Genomic DNA, 26206 nt, shown 5'->3' with positions numbered 1-26206 from the left:
CTGGGAGCCGGGAGGCGGGAGGCTGAACCGGGAGCCGGGAGTCGGGAGGCTGAAATCGAAAGTGGGAGGCGGGAGGCTGAAAACGAAAGTGGGAGGCGGGAGGCTGAAAACGAAAGTGGGAGGCGGGAGGCTGAAATTGAAAGTGGGAGGCGGGAGGCTGAAAACGAAAGTGGGAGGCGGGAGGCTGAAATTGAAAGTGGGAGGCGGGAGGCTGAAAACGAAAGTGGGAGGCGGGAGGCTGAAATTGAAAGTAGGAGGCGGGAGGCTGAAAATGAAAATGGGAGGCGGGAGGCTGAAATTGAAAGTGGGAGGTGGGAGGCTTAAAACGAAAGTGGGAGGCGGGAGGCTGAAAACGAAAGCTGGGATGCGGGAGGTGGGAGTCGGGAGGCTGAAATCGAAGGTGATATAGGCTGAAAACGAATAGACGAGAACCAAGTTGCAAAGATAAACAAAATCTTGTGAAGATAAACAAAGACAACGGTTTAAAAAGCACTCTTACGAGTTCCGTATCCTTTGTTAGTATACACTTTTTCAATTATAATAAGGATCCTTACGGAGCCTGGAGTATGTAATTGATCTAAACAGTTAGCCTAGCCCATGAGGTCCAAGATCAGTTCACCCGTATATGCAGTAGTGTTTTTTATAAGGATTTTTGAATTGCTTAGTATTGTACCGGCTCGACAGTACATTGCTAGCGTGCCGGACTCAGAATCATTATTACGAGACTTTGGTAGTTCGAGCCGGGGTCAAATTTTCAGTTTTGAAAAAAAATGCTAAGTCGCAAGGCGTTCTAATCATTTAGCTACATTTCACTCTTGGTGTTTTCATAAGTTAGTCTTTAATTATTGGAAATATGAATTAAAAAGGAAAATACTTTCATTTGTCTTTTTTTCTACGCTCAATGTCAATTTTCAGGATAGGACTCGAGGTTTGTTTACATCAGAGGAAACCCCGTTCTATTTAATTGTTAAAAAAATTCCATGACACAGCATTCGAAAAAGTAGAATAATTGGGCTTTCCACAAGTACTACTACATGTTTTTTTTTTATAAGCATAACGCTTATAAGCATATGAAGGCTCAGATTTGCAGAATTCCTAAGCATAACATGAGCATATATGCCAGCCTAAAATATTTTTCAAGTGGTCATTTTTATCTGTTTAAAATAAGGTTTGGTAGAGTTCAAGTAAAAAATAAGACATTCCACGGCTAGCTACATTCCACTGCTCCCAAAATCTGAGCAAATTTTTACAAAATTTTTGAAATTTCATTAAAAACTTGGCTCGGGGTGAATCATAAGCATGATTCTTAAGCATATGATAAGCATAAAATATGCCTGGATGCTTTGAACACTTAGGCATACATGAGCCTAACCAAGGGGCATACACTTGCTTATAAAAAAAAAACATGTACTACAAGTATTACTTTTTGATAAATATAACGAGATTGCTCACGGAAATATCTAACCCGGGCCTGTCAATCATTTTCTAGACCTGTCAATCACTTTTTTGGCAGCATATTCAGTCAGTTTTGCTTTTCTTTTCATCGTGGTTCTGAAAAAAGTGTTTATAAGTTAAAGATATAATAAAAAAAGACGAAAGCCGATTTTTTAGCATTTTTTTAGTAGAAAGTTTTGGAACATTAGATTTTCAAGACAATTAAGGGAAAGTCATAACTCTTGACTCTCCACCCGCTAATCAACCTGATCCATTTTGAAATACTGTACTTGAATCAAACTGCATTGAGCTGAGGTGACACTCCCGGGGGGGGGTTACCAATTGACAGTATATGCGGCAAAAAAATTGGCTTTTAGAATCGCACCCTTACAGTGCATTTATCAAAAGTCCACCCTTACAGTGCATTTCTGATAAATTGGAAAACATACCCTTAACCGTTATCTGGTGCCAGATGTGGAAATATGCTACGACACGCTTTGCTCTAAAGGTCCGGCATATTTTATATTGGTCCGCTCCTTTAGAGCTTTAGCATGGGCGGCCGCCAATACGCCATCGGAATATCAGATAGGCTAAACCGCTGCAGATACCCGTCGCGGCGTCGGTCAATTTGCCTGACTGCCCCCCCCCCCCAATTTTTGTTTCTTAAAATTTTAACGGACATTTTCAAAAATATCAATAAGAGCTCATAAAACCAGAAAAAGTTTGATCAATGTTGACAAAACAGACAAAATAAGACAATTTTCGTTGCACCCGTATAGGATTCAAACTCTCTATAATCATTATCCTTAAGTTGCCGTTTCATCGACTTATCCACTCGGCCACGCAGCTGATGTGCAAGAGAAGTGAACAATGATTATCATGAGACCTTTATTTTGCCATGACTTGTATAATTTTACCCTGTCAAGGTATTGACTTCTTAAAGAAATGATTTTAGATTATTTCCAACATGCAAGAGCCGATTGCACTAAATATATATAACACTCGAAAACTATCATGTTATATTTTTTTTAAATTAAATCTTGCATCAGCAGTTTCGAAACAAAAGCATGCTATATTTTTATGTAAAATTATTTTTATAAAGAGAAACGCTTCCTAGGATTAAAGGAAATAAACCAGCTGTGCTGGAAGGTCAGCCCGAAAGGATAAGAAAGATTAGAAGATAAGAAGATTAAAATAATTAATTCAAGGAAAACTACTTGTCCCTTATTTTCCAAGGGAAATTAGTTATCGCGTATTTTCCAAGGAAATTTAGTTGTTGCGTATTTTCCAAGGAAAATTAGTTGTTGCGTATTTTCCAAAGAAATTTAGTTATTGCGTATTTTCCAAGGAAGATCACTAGACCGTATTTTCCAAGGAAAATCACTGGTCCGTATTTTCTGAGGAAAATAGTTGTTGCGTATTTTCCAAGGAAAATTAGTTGTTGCGTATTTTCCAAAGAAATTAAGTTATTGCGTATTTTCCAAGGAAGATCACTAGACCGTATTTTCCAAGGAAAATCACTGGTCCGTATTTTCTGAGGAAAATAGTTGTTGCGTATATTCGAAGGAAAATTAGTTGTTGCGTATTTTCCAAGGAAAATTAGTTACTACGTATTTTCCAAGGAAGATCACTAGATCGTATTTTCCAAGGAAAATCACTGGTCCGTATTTTCTGAGGAAAATTAGTTGTTGCGTATTTTCCAAGGAAAATCCTTTGTTCCATTCTTTCCCCGGAAAATCAATTTTCATGTATTTTTCAAGGAAAATCAATTGTTCCCTATAGCTAATTTCCAAAGGAAATCATTTCTGTCGTATTCTCCAAGGAAAATCACAGCACTTTATTGATTTTCTTTTGAAAGAAAAGGTATTTCCCTTGCAAAAAATACAAAATAATGAAATTCCTTGAGAAATCATTAGTTGAATTTTTCTTTTTGAAAAAGAAGATTATTATTCCCTTGAGAAACACACAGAAAATCAATTTCCAATGCGAAAATTCATAGCCTGTCTTATTTAATTGGAAATACAGATTTTATTTATTTTTCTCTTGGAAAACTGCTCAGAATGATGATTTCACAAACTGGGGGGAGGAGTCTTCAAAAGTCATGCATCCGACATGTTCTAGTCCAACAGCTAAAAAGTCCGATAAGGCAATCGAAGGTTGCTCCAGTTTTTCCGAACCGATTTTTGTCCGCAAAAAGTGTCAAAAGAATATTTGTTTCAGAAAAAACGTTATTAGCCTGTCTGACTAGCCAACCAATTTTTAACACTTCAAAGTAGGCGGAGGACCGTGTCCGTCTAGTACAGACTTTTAAACTAAATTTAGGGAAAAAATCTCTCAAAGGGTCCCAAAATCATCAAAATTTTGTCTCTCAAAGGGGCGATTTTCGATTTTTGCCTCGGACATACCTGTCACCTCGCAAACCTAGTACCCCCCCATCCCCCCCCCCCCCCCCCCGGAGCATCCGTACCCCTTTTTGCCAATATCCCTCCATGTATATCTCGAGGAAAGTGTATTGGAACTTTGTGATTCAAAGATTTTGGATGAAAATTGTATCAAAAGTATCAAAAGATTAAAGGACAACAACAAGATCTGCTATTTAAAAAGATAAATTTCTCGTCCTCCGTGCTTGAAAAATCAATATTTTTGATTAGGTCTGAAATATTTTTGATCCCTGTGGATAGATTAGTTTAGAAAAAAAAAAAATACATTTGGGGGTTTCGAACCCTGGACCATCCAACTGATAATAACCGAACCCCCGTCTAGGTCCGTAGATTGAAAAATTTCACTTGCATCCTATTTTCTACTTTCCTATCTTCTATCATGATTTTCTGACTTTCTCTAGTGTTTCTAATTGTTTTCTAAGTATTTTTCTGAAATTTGCCCGTACCGGTGAAATAGGTCTCCGACCCCGGCTCGAACCACCAAATACAAGCAACCTTGGTGTACAAACCCAATCCTAACCGCTAGCGCCAACGAGACACGGCAGAATGCTGTCATTCACAAATACTTATAGTGTGTAATTTACAGACCTTTATTAAGAAAGCTCCCAACCCTACCGGTGCCCCTACAAGGATCCCTACGGGATCCTAAGTTAGGTCACAGGGTACGGATGCCCCTAAGAAGGCCTTCGGCCTTATATTGTGACTCTCGAGCTCCAACCCTAACCCTAACTGATAATAACCGAACCCCCGTCTAGGTCCGTAGATTGAAAAATTTCACTTGCATCCTGGTGGATGATATCGTCTGCCAACCGTTCCGGTTCTAATAGGCGAGAGCAAATGTTTATATATTACCATAAAAAGTAATAAAAAATGACGTAATGTAATTGCGTAAAACATTTTCATTCGCGCATACAAAGGATTTTCATTGTTATTTTGTCGATACTGGCGTAATCATTTGAGAGTATTCCGATCAGAATAACAACTAATACTTGCTTAGGGCTAGCCATATAAGCGATGCTAGATTCTAGAAATCCGTTCGGGAATGTTTTGCCGAAAACGTAAATCGGGGAAACACTTTTTTTGAACGGAAACGGATGATAACATACTATTTGAAATATTTTTTTGATGGATTGTGTGTGTTTATAAAAAATAAATGATCTGATTTTTCTCAGCTCTTTGTTACCTATCCCTTGACCAAAAACGTTTGTGCGTGGCCTTATAATTGAGCCTCTCACTTTTGTTTTCAGCCTCCCGCCTCCCACTTTTGTTTTCAGCCTCCCGCCTCCCACTTTTGTTTTGAGCCTCCCGCCTCCCACTTTCGTTTTGAGCCTCCCGCCTCCCACTTTCGATTTTAGCCTCCCGCCTCCCACTTTCGATTTTAGCCTCCCGCCTCCCACTTTCGTTTTCAGCCTCCCGCCTCCCGCCTCCCACTTTCGATTTCAGCCTCCCGACTCCCGGCTCCCGGTTCAGCCTCCCGCCTCCCACCTCCCAGTTTTCCTGTATGCCCGTTAAATATTAGGCTGCCCGCATCCCCTCTGATAAGTTTTGATATAGGGGATGCGAATCAGGCTCACAAAACCGTTCCGAACTTAGCAAAAAATCTGCTAACCAAAAAAAGAGTTGAATGATAGAGAACTTTGATTGACAGTTTGTCGTCTTTTGTTATCTTGAGAGTTTTGTTTGCTAATACAATTAATTTCGATAAACAAAAATAAATAGAGGAGAAAGAGAGATTTCTAGCCATATGTTCTTTTTATTTGAATCTTTATTTGATTTCTATTTACGTCATCAAATAACTCAAACAATACACATCGAGTTTTTTGAAAAATACAAGTCGCCAAAATTCTGCAAAATACATAGCTATTCGGTAATTTTCTCGGAAGCGATATCAGAGCCTGATTCGCATCCCCTATATCAAAAGTAATTTGGGGATGCATGCAGCCTAGTTAAATATCAAAAATAAAGAATAAATTAATTTCGAATTATATGATAATAATAGATCAATAAATAAAGAATACACTCACGGTTATTCGAATTTCCATTATTCGAATCTTTTTATAATTCGAACTAATTTTCAATCTCCCTCAAGGAAAAAACCTTCGTAACATGCTTTCAATAATTCGAATCTCTCTGTTATTCGAACAAATAAGATTCCCCTTCGAGTTCGAATTAGCGAGAGTCAACTGTAGTGAGCAATACTCAACAATATAGTTTGCGGACCGTAATGTACGAAGTAAACAGCAGGTGCTCTTCTTAAAAAAGGAATTTTCTTTCTGTAAACAATCCCCCTATATTGTTGGAATATTGCGAATCAAGCTGACAATATATTGCGGACATCTATTTTCAATATATTGTCGGCACTCAGCAACATCTTATCATATATGTAGTGTAAAACAGAAAATTGAAGCGACTGCTTCAGTAGAAATTCTCGTCATCTTTCGTGACTTCGTCAGCATGTCAGCATATTGTGTAGTGTATGTAGCCCCAGGCCAATCTCGCACTTATTTCTACCATATGTGTAGATATGTAAACATCTGTAAATCTACCATATTAGTAGTTACGGTATAAATACTATCCAGACAATCTAAAAAGAATGACAAATAACTATTAAAAGGCGACAAAAAGAACGACAAACCTTAACCCTAACTATCAAAGAACGACATATTTCAAACCCTAACCCTAACTATCAAAGAACGAAACGACATATAATGGTAGAAATAAGTGTGAGAATGTGTTGGTAGCCCTTAAGTTGAAAATAAATAAATCATACTTTCTATAGAAATGGACGCATGCGTACCAAACCCTTGCAGACACGGAGGAACATGTCAAAGCCATCTTCAACACGTGCAAGACTTATCTTTCCATGAAGGACCACAATTTCACGGTACCGATGAAAGTGTAGTGTCCGTTGTTGGGCCTATCATGAACGAGACTATACATCATGAACCGTTATATAATATGTATGACCATTCAATGGAGTTTGTACCAGATGAGCATGTTTTGTCAAGCGAGGTGCATCATTTCCATATGACTCAAGACGACCCGGACCACATTTTTGAGGTAATATGCAGCGGGAATAGAAAATTTTCATTCTAGGCATGGGGGGAAGAGACCCTGAAGGACAGACACTATGGTGACGCTGACCATATTTTTGAGGTACCTTACGGAAAGAGATTTTCGAAGAATTTACTTTCGCAGTTTTTCGACAAATCTGTGAAATTAAAATCCACGAAACATGCATATTCTCAGGACTCAAAAATCACCTTGGTCTTTTTAGGGCAAAATAGGCCATATTGTAAACAAAAAGTCCTCTCAAACGCCAAATTAAATTACGCAAAATTTCTTCCCGTTAAAATTTCTTCCCTCAAGGTAAGCGTTTTTAACGATTTTGCATGTTTAGCCCAGTAACGACCCTTTAATTGGCGTGACCCTGCTGTATGTCCATTTTTGAAGAACTGGCGCTTGTCAATTCAATTTAATTTTGGAAGAAACGGCGCCTTGTAACATTGTGAACAACATTCGACTATGGCTACACGTTTATTTATAAGAGCAACAAAATTTTTTTAAGTCTTCGGATGTTTTTAACTTTTTGAGTTATAAGTCTAAAAATGTTCTTTTTTTGCCGCTTTTTGAGTATTTTTGTCCATTTTCACAAGTAATCAGGTGTTTTAAACAACATTCGACTATGGCTATGTTGGTGGGCTTATTGAAACTACCTGTTTCATACAGAAAAGCAAGCAAAGAACAAAGAATTGATTAGTTCAGAAATGCTGTGTGCTGTGTATTTTTTCATCCGAAAACCACAGAAAGGGTCTAGAGTATCGTGAAAACCATGCCTAAGCTCTACTTTTAGCAAGCGCCCACCGCCCTTATACTCCCGCTCTCTGCCATGATCAATTAACACAATAAACTGCTAGTAATAATCTAATAATTGTCTCGTTCCTAGAAACAAATCTACCACGCAAAGAATGTGGAAGGATACCATGATTATCATGATCACGATTATTTGGGAGGTCATCACGTTGGTTTATACCCTAACCACCATTTCCAAGATGACCTGGCCAGTCACCATCAGCTCCTTCGAGAAGGTGTCGCCAAGCGGAACAAAGGTAAGTCTCCATTCTTTTCTCTCTCCCTGCCAACTTTCTTTCTAGGCTGCACGCATTCCCTCTGATATGTTTTGATGCATATAGTCTACAATGGGCTGTTCCATAAAAAAGACCATACAGGGGTGGACAAACCTTTTCAAGTCTAAGAAAAATTATTGAAAATGTGTGGCTGCCCCCCTGGAAAATGCCAAAAATTTTAAAAATACTCTTGGAAAGATTCTTTTCATACCTTAAAGTGAGGGTGGACGAACTAAAATTCGTCTTTCCCCCTGGAAGTTTTAGAATAACTTCGTCCACCCCATGTATGGATATAAAATGGAATGGCCCAATATTTATGTCCCAACTTATTTGGGCTAACTCTCGGACGGGAATTTCATACACGATACGCATCCCCTATATCAAGATAAATTCATGGGATGCGTGCAGCCTACCTTTTGCTCCTTACCGACACTGTGGCGAAGGACTATAAGCATTTACCTTAAGGGAACTTATTTTGGTGGGAACTAATTTTGACGAGCGGTAAAAAAATCCTGAAAATTTTTAGTTTTGGCGAGAACTTATTTTTGCGATTGATGATTTTTTTTTAATTTTGGCGAGAATTGGCGAATGACAGCCTAAATCTGCTCTATTTTACCTTACTTGAAACTTTTTTTATGAACTCAAGAAGTTATTTAGGCAAAATACCAAAAAATTTAATTTTGGCGAGAACTTATTTTGGCGAGAGAGCAAAATATTTAATTTTGGCGGGAACTTATTTTGGCGAGAGAGCAAAAAAATTAATTTTGGCGAGAACTTATTTTGGCGGGAACTAATTCGCCGAATTCGCCAAAATTAGTTCCCGCCAAAATAAGTTCCCTTAAGGTACTCCCGTTTTAGTCTTGATAACTTGCGCATTCCCCGATCATTTCCAATGTCTTTTGTGTAGATTTCTACAGGCCGGGTAGCTCAGGCGGTAGAGCATTCGCCTTGCAATCCAAGTATTGTGGGTTCGATCCCCGGTCACCACCAACTCAACGAATAAGGAGCTTGTATGGGTAATCTGATCTGGTCGGGCAGTGAGGGCAGTAATTAGGATTAAGGAGTAGGTTTAGCGCCTCAACTAAGCATTCAATCCATAGATTTATAAAGCCCGAATGGCTAGATGTAAAGTCTTTGCTGAAAAATGTGCCGTGGTTAGGTAGGAAATCCTACCTAAATCACGTGACATTACAATAGAATTTCAGCACTTGACCAATCAGAAGCTTCGTGGGTTTTCGAAAACAATAGGAACAATATTTTTCCGATATTCACTTTTTTTGCCTGCGATGGCTTAAAGCCCGACATCTAGCCCTTCGGGCTTTATAAATCTATGATTCGATCTTCAATTTCTAGCAAAAAATAAAAAGGGGGACTCCAAGGTCCGCCGACAGTCGCCTGATAAATACATTCATTTAACTCTTTTTGTTTTGCAGTGGTTCAACCGAACGTAAGAAATCGCACGCAACGTAGTTTATACAAACGCCGCCCTCACCATCACAAACGTCATCACGTGCCATCATTACGTCACTATAAGAATGGTAAACGAAGTAAACAAGGTCACGTGACTGTAAAACGAGATCGAATTCCGCAGGTTTGTTTGTCTTGTTTTTTATACTCTTAAGTTCCAAATAAACGCCCCCCCCGCTTGTTAATTTTTCGAAAATTTTCCCCCCAGGGTTATTAGGACCAGCCCGTTTATTAATTTTTAAAAGTATTTTCAGCTGTCAAAGAGAAGGCTCCTTAGTCCCATATTAACCTTATTTTTGGTTTTTTAGAAGTACAATTTCCAACCCCCTCCCCCGGCAATTAGGTCCCCCGTTTATTTAGAACCTAAGAGTACTGTACTTACCTACAAAATTTCTCTTAACAATTAAACGCTTTGTTTGAGCATTGATTGGTTCATTTAGGTCAATTACGTCATAATTTTGAAATTAAAACCAATCAGATCATTTTGATTGTTAAGGGAAATTAGGTAGGTAAATACGTACGGTAATTCTTTTATTTAGTGCAATACCCACCGCCCAGTTTTTATATAAAAGTTAAACCTTCTTAAACTTTTTCAATTTCAAGCCTTATTCTTAAACGATTCTTAGACTATAAAATAATCTTTTTTTCGAAATATTTTCCATTCAAGCAGTATTACTTTAAAACGTTCGGAAAATAAGGAAGGAAACAAAAACTAATTGAAAAAAAACACGTGAGAATACTCAAAATGGGTTCTTCCAGAAAATGTTCGTACATTAGGGGATGGAGGATATATTGTTCGAGGAGTAGTGAAAAATCATAAAAATTTCATGTTTTCGAGGGGTAAACATGCTCTGTTTGAGTGTCCGGGGGTTCAATTTAAATCCGCGGTCTTTATCGAAAAGTGAAGCAAGTTTTGGTAGGATTTTCTACCAAAGAAATCACGTGACAACAAGCAATTTTACTGGCTTGAGAGATGCAAAATAGCGTTTGCCGCCTACTTTTTTTGATCTCGCGCTCCGAAAAAAATTAAAATGCTATCCATCTGCAAATTTTTGATTCACTTTTTTTTGCTGGAGAAAGCTTAAATATTCCCATATTCAATTTTCTCTGGAGGAGCCCAATGTTATGCTTTATAAATGTAAGAATTTTTTTTTGTTTTTTTTTTACCACAGGTGATGATTAGTATTAGAGATCCCAAAACGTCGGTCGTGAAACGAACTTTGCACGATATGTATGTTTGTCAGTGCAGAGTTGGATTCCTTGGCGCTCACTGCCAACGTACGTATCTTTCCAACTTGGTACAATAGCGAGTTTACGTATTCGAGATAAATCGAAGGGGACGGTATAAAGCAAAGTTGACATTTTGTACAAAATCAACGTTCACTTTCGCTCGACGACGGTAAATAAAAAAATACCGTCGTCTAATTAGGTGCATGTCAACTATCGACTTTGTTTTGCGTCGACTTCATTCACCGTCACCTTCGACATCCTCCGACACATGAACTTACTAAGTACCCCCCTGCAGACAGATTCTTGTGTGACGTCATTTTCACCCATGATCAGCTAACTTTTCTGAGGAATATATAGCATAAAAGAATATACAGGGTGATTTAGTTACGCCTTGCTTAAGTCAATGTTGTAAATATTTTTGGTATGAACCCTCGCATAATAATCTTGTTTATTTTTGTTTTGTGCGGTTGAGCACACCCCTGTGTCACAGACCTGCTGGGGCCCAGCCTCACTTGAAAATTTGGGTGAAAACTTTGCCCCGGTGGGAAAAATACTCTAAAACTTTAGCCCAACTGAAAAATTGACTTTGATCAATGTTTAAAAAGGGACTCTAAAATTATCCCACTGGATTTTTTAAGAAACTTTTTTAAGAAAATAGAATTTTTATCCCCATTGAGATGTCCATAGAACTTTTTATCTCCACTATGGGTAAAAGTTCCATAGGGGGCTGTGATAGAGTGGTAGAATCTTACAATTCATGGCTACGCCTCAATACGCCTCATCACTCCTCTTAAGGCTGGTCTCCAGTTACGCGCGCTTCGATCGCACTTTTACTAGCAAAGCTTCCACGCTATTGGTCAAAAGAAAAATGAAGCAACTCCATTGGTGCGATCTGACGTAACGGTTGAAAAAGATTTTTTTAAAGTTTTTTTTTGAGCGCGCGCTACATTTTTATGACGTAAGATTTTTTTCCAAGCAAAAAGGATTGAAGCCAAAAGATGCCATCGCAGCGCGCGCAAGTGGATACCGGCCTTTAAACTTTGTATCACCATTCTGTTCTTTTTTATTTTAGATTTGAATCCTTGTGATTCGAACCCATGCCACAATCATGGTATCTGCGTGCCACGTGGTGAATTATATCAATGTCAGTGTGTCAATGGATATGGTGGTAATAATTGTGATGGTAAGTTTGACCATAGATTTTATCTATTTATAAGCTATTCCACAGTAGAAATGAATCATGGGTAATCCAAGGACTGATTAACCTCTAACCAACGGGAAGCCATCATGAACCATAAGCTCTACAATCATGGTCGTAATATTTTAGAAAAAAGGGAAATCCACCGGGAAGTTTTGAAACCACAATCGATTTGTAAGTGCTCTAAAGTAGGTTTGAAGGGTAGAGTTTTAACTCTGAGTTTTAACGCTAGACTTAAGACTAAGGAACTTAGGATCTGAGGATCCAAAAGTTCAAAAATAGTCCAATAAGGCTCAGAATATAGCCTGGAAGTCCGCCAACCCCTCCCAAATTGAAATATTCGATTAAGTTAAAGAGATAGCCCAAAATCGACTTTCTCGCCAGAACTTTAAATCTTGAAAAACGTTAAAATAACCGGAATTCTCATTCTATTTCGACCATGATTGTAGTTTAAACGGCCAACTCTCTGCCCTGCCTATTTAAATAGTTTAGAGTAGACAAAAAATGGGCACAAAGTTTGCAGTCAAAATCTTTGAATGGAAAAAAAATTGAAAGAAGGCATTGCATTGACGTCATAAGAAGGCAATACATTGGCTAACTTTCTGTCCACTTTAATTCACGATTAGAATAGCCAGAGCCAGTGGGCCGTCTAAACCAGAGCTAACGGTTTTCCGTTGGTTAGACGCCAAAACTTTGGCCCAACAGAAAGTCGTTACTAGTGCGCAGTAGCCCCGATCACCCATGATTCCTTACGACCGTTAAATTGCCTTTATAGTTCTTTAGTTGAGAGAACTGAGCTTGGAGCTAGTTTTTCGATCTCAGTTAAGCAAAATTTTTAGTTTTTTTTTGAAAAACAAGCTTAGTTATGCTTATGCGATTTGTTTGGAATCAAACTCAAATTATGGTTGTGATATGCTAATATTTCCGAAAAAAAAATTGTTTATTTGTAACGAGAAAGATAAATGAACCTTTCTAAGTACACAACCCACAACAATATTAACAAAGCTTACTGATATGCTTATTTTTTTCACCAAATCCAGGTTTTAGTATGCTTACAAACATTATGCTTATAAAAAAACATGTACATTTTTAACAAATGCTTTTTTCTTCATTCCATCGCAATTGAACAATTTCTTAAAAAAATTTTTTCTTTTTTCTTCTACAGATCCTCATCCATGTTTACCAAACCCTTGTTTACACGGCGGAAAATGTTTGTTAGGCCGAAACACACATGGATATTTATGTGATTGCACCACCGAATGGCGTGGACAAAACTGTGAAAGTACGTAAAACTTTTTATTCAAGATTCAAGTCATCATGAGAAATTTGAAGATTTTCTTACAATTACAGTAGACGCTCTTTAATTTGACGTTCTTTAATTCGGCGTTGTACCATTCGATAGTGTATTCGATAATATTGGAAGTTACCGTCGACAAGAAGCTCTCATAAACGACGCTCTATTATTCGATACATTCTATTATTTGATAATATTGAAAGTCATCGTCAACAAGAAACTCTCATAAACGACGCTCTATTATTCGGTACATTCTATTATTTGATAATATTGAAAGTCATCGTCAACAAGAAACTCTCATAAACGACGCTCTATTATTCGATACATTCTATTATTTGATAATATTGAAAGTCATCGTCAACAAGAAACTCATAAACTACTTCCTTATTCGATGAAAATCCAATTCCTTAGAGGGCGGCAACTGTATACTGTAGTGAGATTTGTTGCATTTCTTACGTTTGCCTCGTCGAAAGAGTGCATGTCCAATCAAATAAGGTATAGTATGGTCAGAGGCTAGAGTTCAATCTCCTATGTAGGATTTGAAGCCACTTATTTCCTACAAAAGTTCCGCGGTCCACGTGGTTCCTAGCTGGATTGGAAGTAATATTTTACCACAGAATTTGAAAAATGTAAAACGCGAGAACAAAAACAGTGCTGGATTCAATCCATCATCTAAAATACTTGGTGCAAATTTGAAGGCATCACTTTTTCTTGCTTGGTAAAGATTTTGAAAATATTCGCCTCTAGACTTCGGCTTGAAACCCAATGGTCGTGTCTTATGCTACCTAACACAATCCAAATACCTCCACGATGGAGTAAATCTAGTGTTAAAATTCTACTCTCTTCCACAGAGGTCGCGATTGATGCTCCTCATATAACTTACGCTTTTGTCTGCACTCTTTCGTTTGTAACATTCTAATCCCCCAAGGAGGTTGTGATTTCTTACACAACCCATAACTACTCTTAGGTGCCAAATAAACGGGGGGGTTCGAATAAACGGGGGGGTTGGAAAATTTTCAAAATTTCAATAAACGGGGGGGGACCTAATTGCCGGGGGGGTTGGAAATTGTACTTATGAAAACCCAAAAATAAGGTAAATATATGCTAAAATCAGGCTTTTTGGAGCAAAATAAGGGGACTTCTTTTAGCCAACTGAAAATATTCTTTAAAATTAATAAACGGGGGGGTTGGAAAATTTTCGAAAAATTAACAAGCGGGGGGGACCGTTTATTTGGCACCTAAGAGTATTGAGTTTCAAGCACGAAGGACTAGAGGCAAAACTCCTGGATGGGAAATGAAACCACTTATTTCTCATCCAGAACGTCCGCACGTACTTTTTACACAAACGCCGGATTGAAACTAAAATCTATCGCTAGATTTCAAAAAGTGTAATCCTCCAAAACAAAGGAACCACTAGATACAATCCTTCGTCATGATTACGGTGCGTTCTATGCGCGTCTTGGATTGGAAATAAGTGGCTTCAATTTCTCTTGCCTGAGAAGGGTTAAAGATGCCCATAACTCCACGATGGAGTGAGTTCATGTAGGACAAAACTTCTTTAACATATTTTCAACCGCTGTCTCTTCTCTTCCAGGTCGTGATTTATGCTCCATACACAACCCATGTCTCCATGGAGGAGTGTGTGTCAATTCAAAAGATGAAGATAATAAAGTGACGTGCAAATGTCGCGCGCGCTTCTCAGGCGACCGTTGCGAGAACGATAAATGTGCTAATTGTGATATCAATGCTTATTGTCACCATGGTAACTGCATGTGCAAACCAGAATTTGTGGGAAACGGTTATGTGTGTAAAGGTGAGGATTATATTATACCCGTATTTTAAATACATTTTTCTCGGAATGTGTCAAAATCATTGTGGCCTTGTTTTGAAATAGATATTTACACGTATAAAATTTATCATTGATTTTGATACAAAATTACGAATGCTCAAAACCACAAATTGCACCTAATAAGGTGGAGGTATCTACATGGAAACTTTATTTTGAAAACGAGGCCCGCAATTATTTTATGCATCTCGGGAGGAAAATTAACTCCGAATGAAATATGTACCGCTGCTTATTCATGCAGCTAACATGAACATTTTCTTATTCGAACTTTTATTATTCGAATTAATTCCCAGTCCCCGTTAAGGAGAAATCCCCTTAAGATACTTTCTCTCTGTAATTCGAACGCGAATAACATTCCCTGTTTGAATTCAAATTAGCGAGAAGATTGCTGAGCTTAAACTCAATCCAAAATAGAAAAAATATTTTCTAGAAAATTTAAACTTTTTTCTTGTTTGCAAGCTAAAATAACTAATATTATCTACATATTTAAAGTTTTTCAATGGGGTTGTCGTCTTAGTGAACCCCCGCCAGGGCTTTTCTTATGACCCCCTTGGGGCTTACAATGACCCCCAGCTTCGTTGATCAGATGCCTCTTCAGGCATATTAGAAACTCAATTTGAAAAAACGCAAAAACGGCCCCAGGTCAAAGTGCTCAAAAAATACACGTTTTCATAAGAGCAAACTAAATAAGAACATAAGGTTTCAATGGCAAAAATGTTAAGAACAAGTTATGAACATTTTAAGCTTTTGCGGACTCTAAAACAGCCGATTTCTTAGGGAAATGAACAAAAATACATAAAAAATGGGGAAAATAAGAGCATGTTAAGAACATTTCTAGGCTTGAAACTCAAAAAGTTAAGAACATCCGAAGGCTTCGAAAATCTTCGATGTTCTTATAAAAAAAGCGTGTACCTGGTTTACGTTACACAGCTTACAAACTCAAACGGTTAGCCAAAGTATAAACTGGATGATGAAGACAATTTTTACTGTTGACCTCTCTCTCTTTTTTTAATCACTATAATGTCAAAGAGATAAAATGTGAGATGTCAAGTCTTCTGAGAAAATTGAGAAATCGGAGATTCTACTTCCTATCTATTTGACCACCATCAGGGAAGTAAACACACTTGTGTTAAAGAGTTACGTAATGTTTATGTTAAAGATTACATCATTTGAAAAAACAAAATTTTATATAAAATAGAGAGGTTCGGGACGAGATAGAGTTTTTACAAGCTCTTATTCGATTTGGTTGGTCGTTAACCAGTAATAAAACAATTTTGTCAAATGACCCATCATTAAAGTATCTTATAAAAACTCCATCTCGTCTGAGAGGTTATACATACAAGATTGGAAAGCAACAAACGTGAAATTGTGAAGGGGTCGTTACCATTGAGTTTAAAGCCCGAAGGGCTAGAGTCGAGAAGTGAAGTCTTAAAAAATGCGCCGTATTTTTGTTTACGATTGATATTTTTTTCGAAATTTAGCGGTAAATTTTAGTTTCAATCCGTCATTTGTGTAAAAACCAGGCGAGCCGCTCAAGGCCGCGCAACTTTGGTAGGATTTGTTGACTTCAAATCCTACCAAAGAAAAGAGATTGACTTCTAGCCTTCGGCTTCTACTTCATTGGTCGTTACTCTTCTTCGGAAATCTTTGCAAAAGGAAGTTTTGGGGAAGGGAAAGCTGTGCGTAGAGACGCTGCAAATAGATGGGAAGTTGCACAGGCCTACATACAACCAGTGGTGTATCCACCGAGGAGGGGGGGCAAAAGATTGACCAAAAATCTTTTCTCTGTGCAATGCGAAGTTATTTATAGTTTCTGTAATATTTTTTCTGACCATCTTTGATTTTTCCGCTGTTTGACTTGTTTTAGACCAATACTCTTGCCTACTGCGGCGCCCACATAACAAAACCCACTTTGTTGGGCCCAAGAACTGCAGACCTTTATACAAAACCGCAAGTAGAATAAGGATATACTTTAAGCAGCAGCACGAATCTGTTAGTGGGTGTCAGCAGCCTCTCTGTCGTTTTAAGATCTGCCTGTATGAAAAAATGAAGAATTAGCAATAATGAATGATAAATTTCATTTTCCAGCTATTGGTGATGTCTGTGCACCAAATCCGTGCGAAAATGGAGGTCAGTGCCGACATGGTGTAGACGGGAAATTATTTTCGTGTGAATGTCCACATGGTTTCCTTGGCATCCGGTGCGAGTGTAAGTATTGAAACAACATCCCTGTGTCACAGACCCGCTTGGATCCTTGCCCACTGGGAAACCTGACTAAAATTTCGTCCCCGGTAAAAAATATACATTACAATTTCAGCCCAACTATCGAATTGACTTTGATTTCATCTCTTAAAATATTTCAATGGAAAATTTTCACTACAAAACCATTTGGATTTCGTATATTGGGAACGATAGAATTGGGATTGATACATTGGGATTTCGATACAGATTTTCATCCCCACTGAGGAAAGACTTCACCAGGGCTGTGTAACAGGGCTTAAAAGAATACTTTATAAGAAAGAACATATATACTTCAGCCACGTCTGTTCTTATATTTCTTTTTTTATTTCCACGTGACAAGGTTTGAAATATTTTAGAAGAAGTAATACAGTTTCAAGTTTTTTTGGGGACCGAATAAACCTTATAACTGAACTTGGACGCTTATTAGCTAACATTAAATTTTTCAAATCCTAAAAAACAGTAACCTCTAGGGCTAATTTAGGCTAAAAGGGCAACCTTGAGTCGGTACGTAAAATACACGATACCAGTGCAGCAGGTGGAAAAATTGACCCTGCGCCTCGAAAATTTATGTCAGGTAGAGATACCTTACAAAATTTTAAGCAAATAAAATGGAATTGAAAAAAGTCAAAGGGGGTCCTATTTTCAAAATTTTCAAAGATAATTTTTTTTTGATGTTTGCGAATACGTCTTTTCATAAATTATTTTGATAGTGCAACGACTACCTCGTTTTGAAACCATGACCAGCGCGATTAAATCTTTTGAGACTTCAATCAATTCAATTATCATAGTAATATTTTGAAAACGAGGTTAGCGTTGCTCGTAACGTAATTTAATTTAGGAAAAGGTTTATTTACTACGGTACAGTGCTTAGGGATCACACTACAATTTTTAACATTTTCCGTTTTTAGTACCCAACCCCTGTGCAAATTCACCTTGTTTACACAATGGAGCTTGTATTGATGAGTCGAGCAGTAAAGAGAAAGGAATTCTTATGGCTGATCGCCATGACTACAAATGCTTCTGTACACCAGGTTATCGAGGCAAAAATTGTGAAGGTAAGCTAGTTTGAAGCTACCGGCCAATCCCCTAGGGAAAGCTCATAAAAGAGATAAAAGATCTGCAGATTGTCAAAATCTAAATCTATGTAAAGAATGCCGTCATTTTACTTTTCACAATAATTTACAACAACAACAGAAACCACAATGTAGAGACAAAGCGGTCTTTTGCATGAATCATCCAAAGTGGAATTTCAAGAATCTGGCTAAGAGGTTTTTCATGTTTTGTTAAGTTACGTGTATTTTCCGCCATTATGGAAGCAAACGTTCGAATTGCGTAAATGATCGCCTCTACAGGTTCGAACGTTTGCTTTCATAATGGCGGAAATTACACGTAACTTAATAAAACATGAAAAACCTCTATTTAGGAAAGACTCTTAAATTGTACAAATTATACTTTTTCGGAATCATATTTTTCTTTAATTCAGAAACAAACTTGGCAGCTTGCAGTTCAGGCCCTTGTAAGAACAATGGTTTTTGTTTTGACGCATCAAGTGAAAGCCATAAACGACATTTGGCACATCCCGACGATTACGAATGTTTCTGTCCAAATGGATTTGCTGGCAAGGATTGCGAATGTGAGGACTTAGTTATTACTTTGACTTGTTGTCATTCATTTCTGTGAAACCATGAATTTAATATAGACACTGGATAAACAACTGTGAATCATACATATACGATTTGAACTATCTGTGATGACAGTGCCGTAGCAACTGGGGGGCCATGCCCCCCTACTAATTTTTTCAAAAATGGTTATTTTGCAAAATGCAAAGTTTTTCTTTTTTAATTTGTCATAATTGTCTTTTAAGTGCATGTTTTGAGTGCATTTTCAAGCAATCTAGAGCTCAAATTTTCAAAATTCCCCCCCTCGGGCCAAACCATGGTTGTCACTAAATCTCAGCCTCCCCCCCCCCCAATATGAAAATGCTTCCTATGGGACTGGATGAGACCGCAACATATTCAATTTTGACAAATTTAGTTCCCTTCTAATGATTGTTTATATATTCTAGAGGTGAACCTTATCATAAAAACTGTTTTTTTTATTTTCTCCCTTAGATGAGCATTATCCATGTGTTTCGTCACCCTGTATGAATGGAGGTCATTGCTTGGACGCACAAAAACTACCAGCAGTCAGTTTTGACGCTCATGGATACAAATGTTCGTGTAACCATGGATTCGCTGGACGAAATTGTGAAGGTACGCCCAAAATTGTCATTTATAGTCGACTCTTCTTATACTTTATTGGAAGTTTATCGTAGCTTGGATCACGAGATTTACGTTTGGCTACGTTTCGAGAGATTCTTCTCCCATCATCGGGCAATGTGGAGGATGTTTTCCCCACTATTTGTACTAATAGACCTTCTGATTACCCATAATTATCAAGTGTAATTTCCTTACAAAAGCTTTCTAATGCGATTTCGCAAGTTTCATTTTCGCGAAGAAGGTAACTCGCGAAAATTGATCTTTCCCATGGATGTTAATTTGCTCTAAGTTTCGAATACTTAATCTCGTGGATGACACCCAAATTCGAAATCCGCGAAATTTAATGAGTGCCGTTTTACGTCCCGCCATTATTATTTCAGTTCTGAAATTTCTAATTGAATGCCAGTTACAATAAAATTCCTTTGCTCTCGGCAACGTCTTTGGAACCTAAAAAATTAAGCGTTTATTTTTTTTTCTTTGTTTTACAGTGACGGTTGAAGGTTTAGGGGCGTGTCACTCCGACCCTTGTATGCACGACGGTCGTTGTGTTGATATTATCAATACCAACGACCCGGACCTACACTTCGATTACGATCACGAATTCAAATGCTTCTGTTCTGCTTTGTACAGTGGTATTCTATGCGAAGGTGAGAATATTTATTTTAACACTCAGTTTTAACTTAAAGTTGTTTCGCCTCAGACAGATTTCCGTCTCATTAAGTATACATATAAATAACTTTTCTGTCTCCAAGTTCTGCATATAGTTCACAAGAATTTTAAGAATATGTGCCAATTGCTATGTGAAATCCATTTTCTGTCTCAAACGAAAAACCTTGCTTTCACTACTGACATGCGTGGACTGCACTGTAACACTTTCTTTCGCACGTACCTCGATCGACGGCTATTCGACCACGTCCGACCCGCGATAATACCGGAACGCGTTTTAGAAGAATTTTGCTCGGAGATCGAGACTACAAAAGTTTAAAGAGCCATTTTTTTGTTGAGCAAACCTTTAGTCAGAACTTCTCTAGATTTCAGTACGTTAAAACAAAAATATGTTTATTTTACCTCATTGGTCCATTTTACGCCAATCCCTTTTACGCTGGCCGAGTATACCACAGATTTTCGCTTATTCCCCGCTGCTTCCTGCGAGTTCCCTCGATTCCCCTCGGATTTATGTTTCTCTTGTCAGAGATCTCCCGCCGCCGCCTGCGGGTTTATTAGGTTTTCCTGCGGGTTCCCTCGATTCCCCTCGGATTTATGTTTCTCTTGTCAGAGATCTCCCGCCGCCTGCGGGTTTATTAGGTTTTCCTGCGGGTTCCCTCGTTTCCCCTCGGATTTAAGTTTCTCTTGTCAGAGATCTCCCTCCGCCGCCTGCGGGTTTATTAGGTTTTCCTGCGGGTTCCCTCGATTCCCCTCGGATTTAAGTTTCTTTTGTCAGAGATCTCCCGCCGCGTTATTGTTAATACGTGATTGTAGATATTATCATAGAATGTTATTTAATTTATATTTTAAGGAATTTCATGAAAAAAATTAAACAACTGTTACAGTATTTAATTTCATTTATATTTTCAGAAGTATTATATTTTTGTTCTGGAAGTTTGATTATGCATTAGAGACTTTGAATAGTCAAAATACAAACGCATCAAAGATTTAAGTGTCCAAATAGTTTACTGAAATTCATTAATTTCTGATATTTCGATAATTAAAGATTTATAAATTACCCGCAGGGAACCCGCAGTGAGATTTGGAAACCCGCAGGCGGCGGCGGGATTCGCGGTTTTGATAACTAAAGATTATAAATTACCCGCAGGGAACCCGCAGTGAGATTTGGAAACCCGCAGGCGGCGGGATTCGAGGTTTTGATAACTAAAGATTTATAAATTACCCGCAGGGAACCCGCAGTGAGATTTGGAAACCCGCAGGCGGCGGGATTCGAGGTTTCGATAACTAAAGATTTATAAATTATCCGCAGGGAACCCGCAGTGAGATTTGGAAACCCGCAGGCGGCGGCGGGATTCGAGGTTTTGATAACTAAAGATTTATAAATTACCCGCAGGGAACCCGCAGTGAGATTTGGAAACCCGCAGGCGGCGGCGGGATTCGAGGTTTTGATAACTAAAGATTCGAAAAGTTGCTATAGCATATTTTAAGTCAATCCGCAGGGCTCTGCGGGAAATATTGGACTATCTGTGCCTAAGTGCGCTGGCCCCTAATCCGCCATCGGTGAATATTGCATCTTGGGCTTTCCTTGAAATATAATTGCTTTCCGGTTAAGTCTCTAACATCTACCGAGACTTACTTCGCTATTCTACCATAAACTTTGAACATATGACAGCTTCAGTAAAAACAAGATAAAACTTAACTCGAAATCTGATTTTGCCATGGATCTATGCGGAGTCAGACCACAAACAACAGAATTTAAAATTTTTTGAAAAACTAAGAAAAAAAAGGTTTTTCAAAAAATGGATCTGACTCCACATAAATCAATGGCAAAATCAGATTTTGAATTATCACGTCAGAAATCAATGTCATATGTTATATACGAATAATTTTTTCAAAATGCATTATTATTTTTTCAGTGCCTTACCCAGCATGCCATTCTCAACCATGCCAACACAATGGCACGTGTTTCGACAAAACGACAAACATGGAAATTCTTTACGATGACACTGGCTATGAATGTAAATGCTCACCTGGGTTTGAAGGCAAAAATTGCGAGCGTAAGGGAATTCAAATTTTTCATTGGAATGTGGTCTAATTTTCATTGTAAAGTCTAGTAGTTTAGATGTACTACACATTTTTTTATAAGCAACTGCAATTTTCGGGTACCGGAGCTTGCTTAGCATTCTAGCTCATCTAGCTCGAAAATTTGCTTCGATCGCCCTTGATATTATACCATATTTATGCTTATTGGGTCAAAGGCTATCGTTTGCCACGTTAGCTTATCTTTACAGCTTTTACTTTACGAGATAGTGAAAAACTTTGACAAATGTGTAGCCGACTAATCTGATTGTGAAGTTACCTTAAGGGAAGAAATTTTGGCTGGAAGAAATTTTTAAATTTTCTTTCGATTTAGTCTCTATTTCTCCTAAAAACCCCATTTTTTCCTCTTGTTTCAGCTAAAATATTGAACAAAAATGGGTCGTTCGCCAAAATAAATTTAGAAATTTTATTAAATCGTAAAAATAAATTCCATCAAATTGCAACAAAATTGGCGAATAGACTCATTCGCCAAAATTTCTTCTCGCCAAAATTTCTTCTTTTAAGGTAGTCGAAAGTTTGGCTAACTAGGGACGATGAACTTTCCTCTTTTGTTGCCGATAGAGATTTTATGTGTTTCGCTTTGAGGAAGGCGGAGTGACCCGAAAAATCGGTGAAGGTGCTGATTTATTGTCGTTTCGAAAAAGATTTTGCTTCAAACTTTTCTCCCTCTCTTGTACAGGTCAATACGCTCTGAACGTTTTGGATGACGATAATTATGATCACGCATTGTCAGAGGGCGCATGTAAGAATAATTTAAGAACATTTTAATCTCTCAACTCAACTACAGTATCTGACTTTCTTTTCAGTTTTTATTAATTCTTTTTATTCTTGCTAGTGTATACTTTAATGGGGTAAAATTTTGCAAAGAATTAAATTTCGCGGATTACGCGGATTCGGGTGTTATATTCGCGAAATATTTTTAAACAAAACTAGAGCTTCAAAAAGCGCAAAAACTGGACAAAATAGCTGTTTCTGGCTGAAAAACACGGTTTTCAAGGGTTAATATCTCGAGCGCAATGAATATCCTAAATTTGTTAGTTTTTTTTCCTAACAATTTTTAGGCCAATTCCCCTTAGGGGATGGTACAATTTATTTATTATTATTATTATATCTCGAGTTAGGTACAGAAATCACCTATACTTGCAATATATCTCTAATCTTAATTTTTTGAGAGCTTTCCAAAAATATACAACAGGTCTCCGTTTTCTCGAGCTAAAATTTTCATTAATTTTTAACCCTATGATTTTTGCCTGAGACCGTCATATTTGTCCGAAAATCACACCAAAGTGTCCGAAAAAAAATTGGAAACATAGTAATTTCGATTCCCCTACCCCTTAGCTTTCCAAAAATGTATAACAAGTGCTTCTAACAAAACAGTCGAGCGATTCCAAAAAATCGAACAAAATTCCCCCTACTATAAAACAATTGTCAGATAAACTACATTTTAAATGTTTACTGGCGTCAAAGAAGCAACCAATATGCATGGTTTGACAGTAAAAGGCTCAAAATTGTCAAAATATTGTCTTCCGATAGTGTAATCCGTGAAATTAAGTCCCCTGAATATCTTAACATTTCGCGGATGAGCTCAACCGCGAAATTTTATTCCATTAAAGTATCATTTTATTTATTGCTGATTAACTCATCTGAAGCTACAGTAAACAAATTAATTAAAGTAAGGCAGTTCATTGAATTATTTTTTAAATCCAAATTCGGTTTTTCAACGGGCACATTGTACCGTTTCATCAATGGGCTTTTCCAGAAAAAAATTTAAATATGGGGGTGGAGAATATAACAATTTTCAGTGATTTACCCCCCGGACAAAGTGACTTTTAGCCCCCCGGACAACGGGTTTTACCCCCCAGACAAGCATCAGTAGACCCCCCGGACAACCCAAATTACCCTTGGACAGAGTAAATCTGCTTCCCGGACAAGGCAAATTTTGATGATTTTTCGCTACCCCTGGACAATATATCCTCCACCCCCATGTACGGACATTTTCTGGAAAAGCCCAATACGATTTTATGTTTACAAAAATCTTTGTTTACTTTCACCAGTATTCGACAACTATCACCCAACACATAACGATCGAGACTATGATGCTGAAGATGTTGAAAACTCACCAGCCCGTAATCCACTTATCGAAACTGGAAACTACAAAGAGCACCATGTTGAGGACCATTTAGAAGACGAGGACCCTTATCACGGCCTCGTCGTAGATCACGTCAAAAGTGATAAAAAACCGATCGTTATCAAAGAGGAAGTCATTATGGATGAACCTTCTAAACAAACGGAAGAAGTGGTCAAGATAGTGGACCATAAGTTGAATGAGGCGCACGGCGAGTCAGGGCCACAAGGAGGGGAATCCGTCAAAGTGGCCACAGTAGGTGTTAGTAGTAATCTTAAAGGGAAGAAAATTGTTAATATGAAGGAAGCTGCACCGACACGACCGACCCCGACTCACGACAGTGTCGCCCATCATTCCCGATTATCCTTCCAGAAATACGACTTCCCGAATCGGAATCCGTCACCCACTGTACCGATCGTTTTGAAAGCCAATCTAGCCGGTGAACCATCGTTCGGTGATGAAGCAGAAATGGTTGCGGAAGAGAATCACGGCCAAGAAGTCCGCACGGAAACAGCATCTGCGCGCACGCTGAAGAAACATAATTTCGTGCGCTCATCACTTGAAAACACACAAAAGGGTAAATTATCCCAACAACAAGTGACAAGAAAGAACAGTGATTCACATTCTGAGTTAAACGATAAACGAACATTACATGATGCTTCTACGAGACCGGTTTGGAATCAAATTTACAACAATGCAATGCGTGTTTATTATGGCCGAAACGGCGCCCAATCAGCTATTGCTAAAAAGAAATAAATACTAAAAGCATTCTGCGAATTGATAAAGGTTTAGAGAATTCGAACGTCGAGTTCTGGATATTTTGGGAGAAATTTTTATTGCGGTTATAGTGAACAGAGGAGCCAGGGTGAAATAAGCCTAATTGATAGAATAGTTCTATTATATTCAATGTTAAAGACAAAGAAGTATTATTTTTCACCGGTCCCCTGAAGGTTCTACTTATCAAGATTAAACTGTATAGACCTTTTCATAAATTATGTTACGAACATCACTTGCCTCGTTTTGAAATTGTTGCTATGGTGACGAGCTCCCAGTGGATTTTATTAAAACTACTTCCTATTCATAAAAAAATCATTTAATGTCTCAAGAGACATAATCACCATGGTAATTGTTTGAATATGAGGCAAGGCAAGTGATGTTCGTGACGTAATTTATACTCTTTATTTCGATAACTCAAACTTCCTTTTCAATCTAAAGCATTGAAATAAGCTGACCATTGACAGTCTTCACATTTAGATACATTTTCCTACGAAAAAGGTCCTTTGAAGTACGTCTAGAAATGATAACTAAAAATGTTTAAACGGTACCATTAACTTAACAAAGTTCTGAATATAATGAAATAGAGGTTTTCACTGAGGTGAAAAACTTTTTTTTATCGGAATTTTTATTTTTTGGAAAAATTATGAATTCATCCACTCAAAATTACCTTTCCAATATGGTTACACTTATTATTTTAATATTTTTTTATCCTTCAAGAGGCATGTTATAAAATATGAAGACTAAGCCAGATTTAAACATTTTAAATTACAATTTAATGAATTAAACTAACTTATTTTATTTTATATTGTTTATAAGACTTATGTAGATTATTATTTGCTCCTTATATGAAAAAATTATCATAAATTATCATAATTATCAAACACCATTCTATGAAAACTGTCTACTGATCTTTCAGAGGCATTGGAAAGTATTAACTTGATCCACCAAAAGACCTTTTCAAGGCAAAAAGAGATTTTTGAAAATGTGTGGACACCCACCCCC

At 37.7% G+C, this 26206-nt stretch overlaps 1 protein-coding gene across 2 annotated transcripts in view; it reads left to right on the top strand.

The window, feature by feature from the left end:
* LOC136819605 (fibropellin-1-like) overlaps positions 1–25654 on the top strand; it is a 151692-nt gene extending 126038 nt beyond the window's left edge. For both annotated transcript variants that reach the window (XM_067075846.1, XM_067075845.1), the window contains exons 16-30: positions 6655–6935; positions 7822–7984; positions 9436–9593; positions 10642–10747; positions 11772–11882; positions 13063–13179; positions 14786–15004; positions 17126–17245; positions 18187–18333; positions 18762–18911; positions 19390–19530; positions 20025–20183; positions 22119–22259; positions 22982–23044; positions 24357–25654. In XM_067075846.1, the coding sequence (XP_066931947.1) occupies positions 6655–6935; positions 7822–7984; positions 9436–9593; positions 10642–10747; positions 11772–11882; positions 13063–13179; positions 14786–15004; positions 17126–17245; positions 18187–18333; positions 18762–18911; positions 19390–19530; positions 20025–20183; positions 22119–22259; positions 22982–23044; positions 24357–25183 (2903 nt within the window). In that variant the 3' untranslated portion in view covers positions 25184–25654. The remainder of the gene's footprint in view (positions 1–6654; positions 6936–7821; positions 7985–9435; positions 9594–10641; positions 10748–11771; positions 11883–13062; positions 13180–14785; positions 15005–17125; positions 17246–18186; positions 18334–18761; positions 18912–19389; positions 19531–20024; positions 20184–22118; positions 22260–22981; positions 23045–24356) is intronic.
* Positions 25655–26206: the final 552 nt, after the last annotated feature.

The sequence above is a fragment of the Clytia hemisphaerica genome, unplaced genomic scaffold (assembly GCF_902728285.1).
Source record: "Clytia hemisphaerica strain Z4C2 unplaced genomic scaffold, Clytia hemisphaerica genome assembly, whole genome shotgun sequence".
Taxonomy (NCBI): domain Eukaryota; kingdom Metazoa; phylum Cnidaria; class Hydrozoa; order Leptothecata; family Clytiidae; genus Clytia; species Clytia hemisphaerica.
Note: the sequence above shows the minus strand (reverse complement) of the source record. Positions and strands in the feature narration are given on the sequence as shown.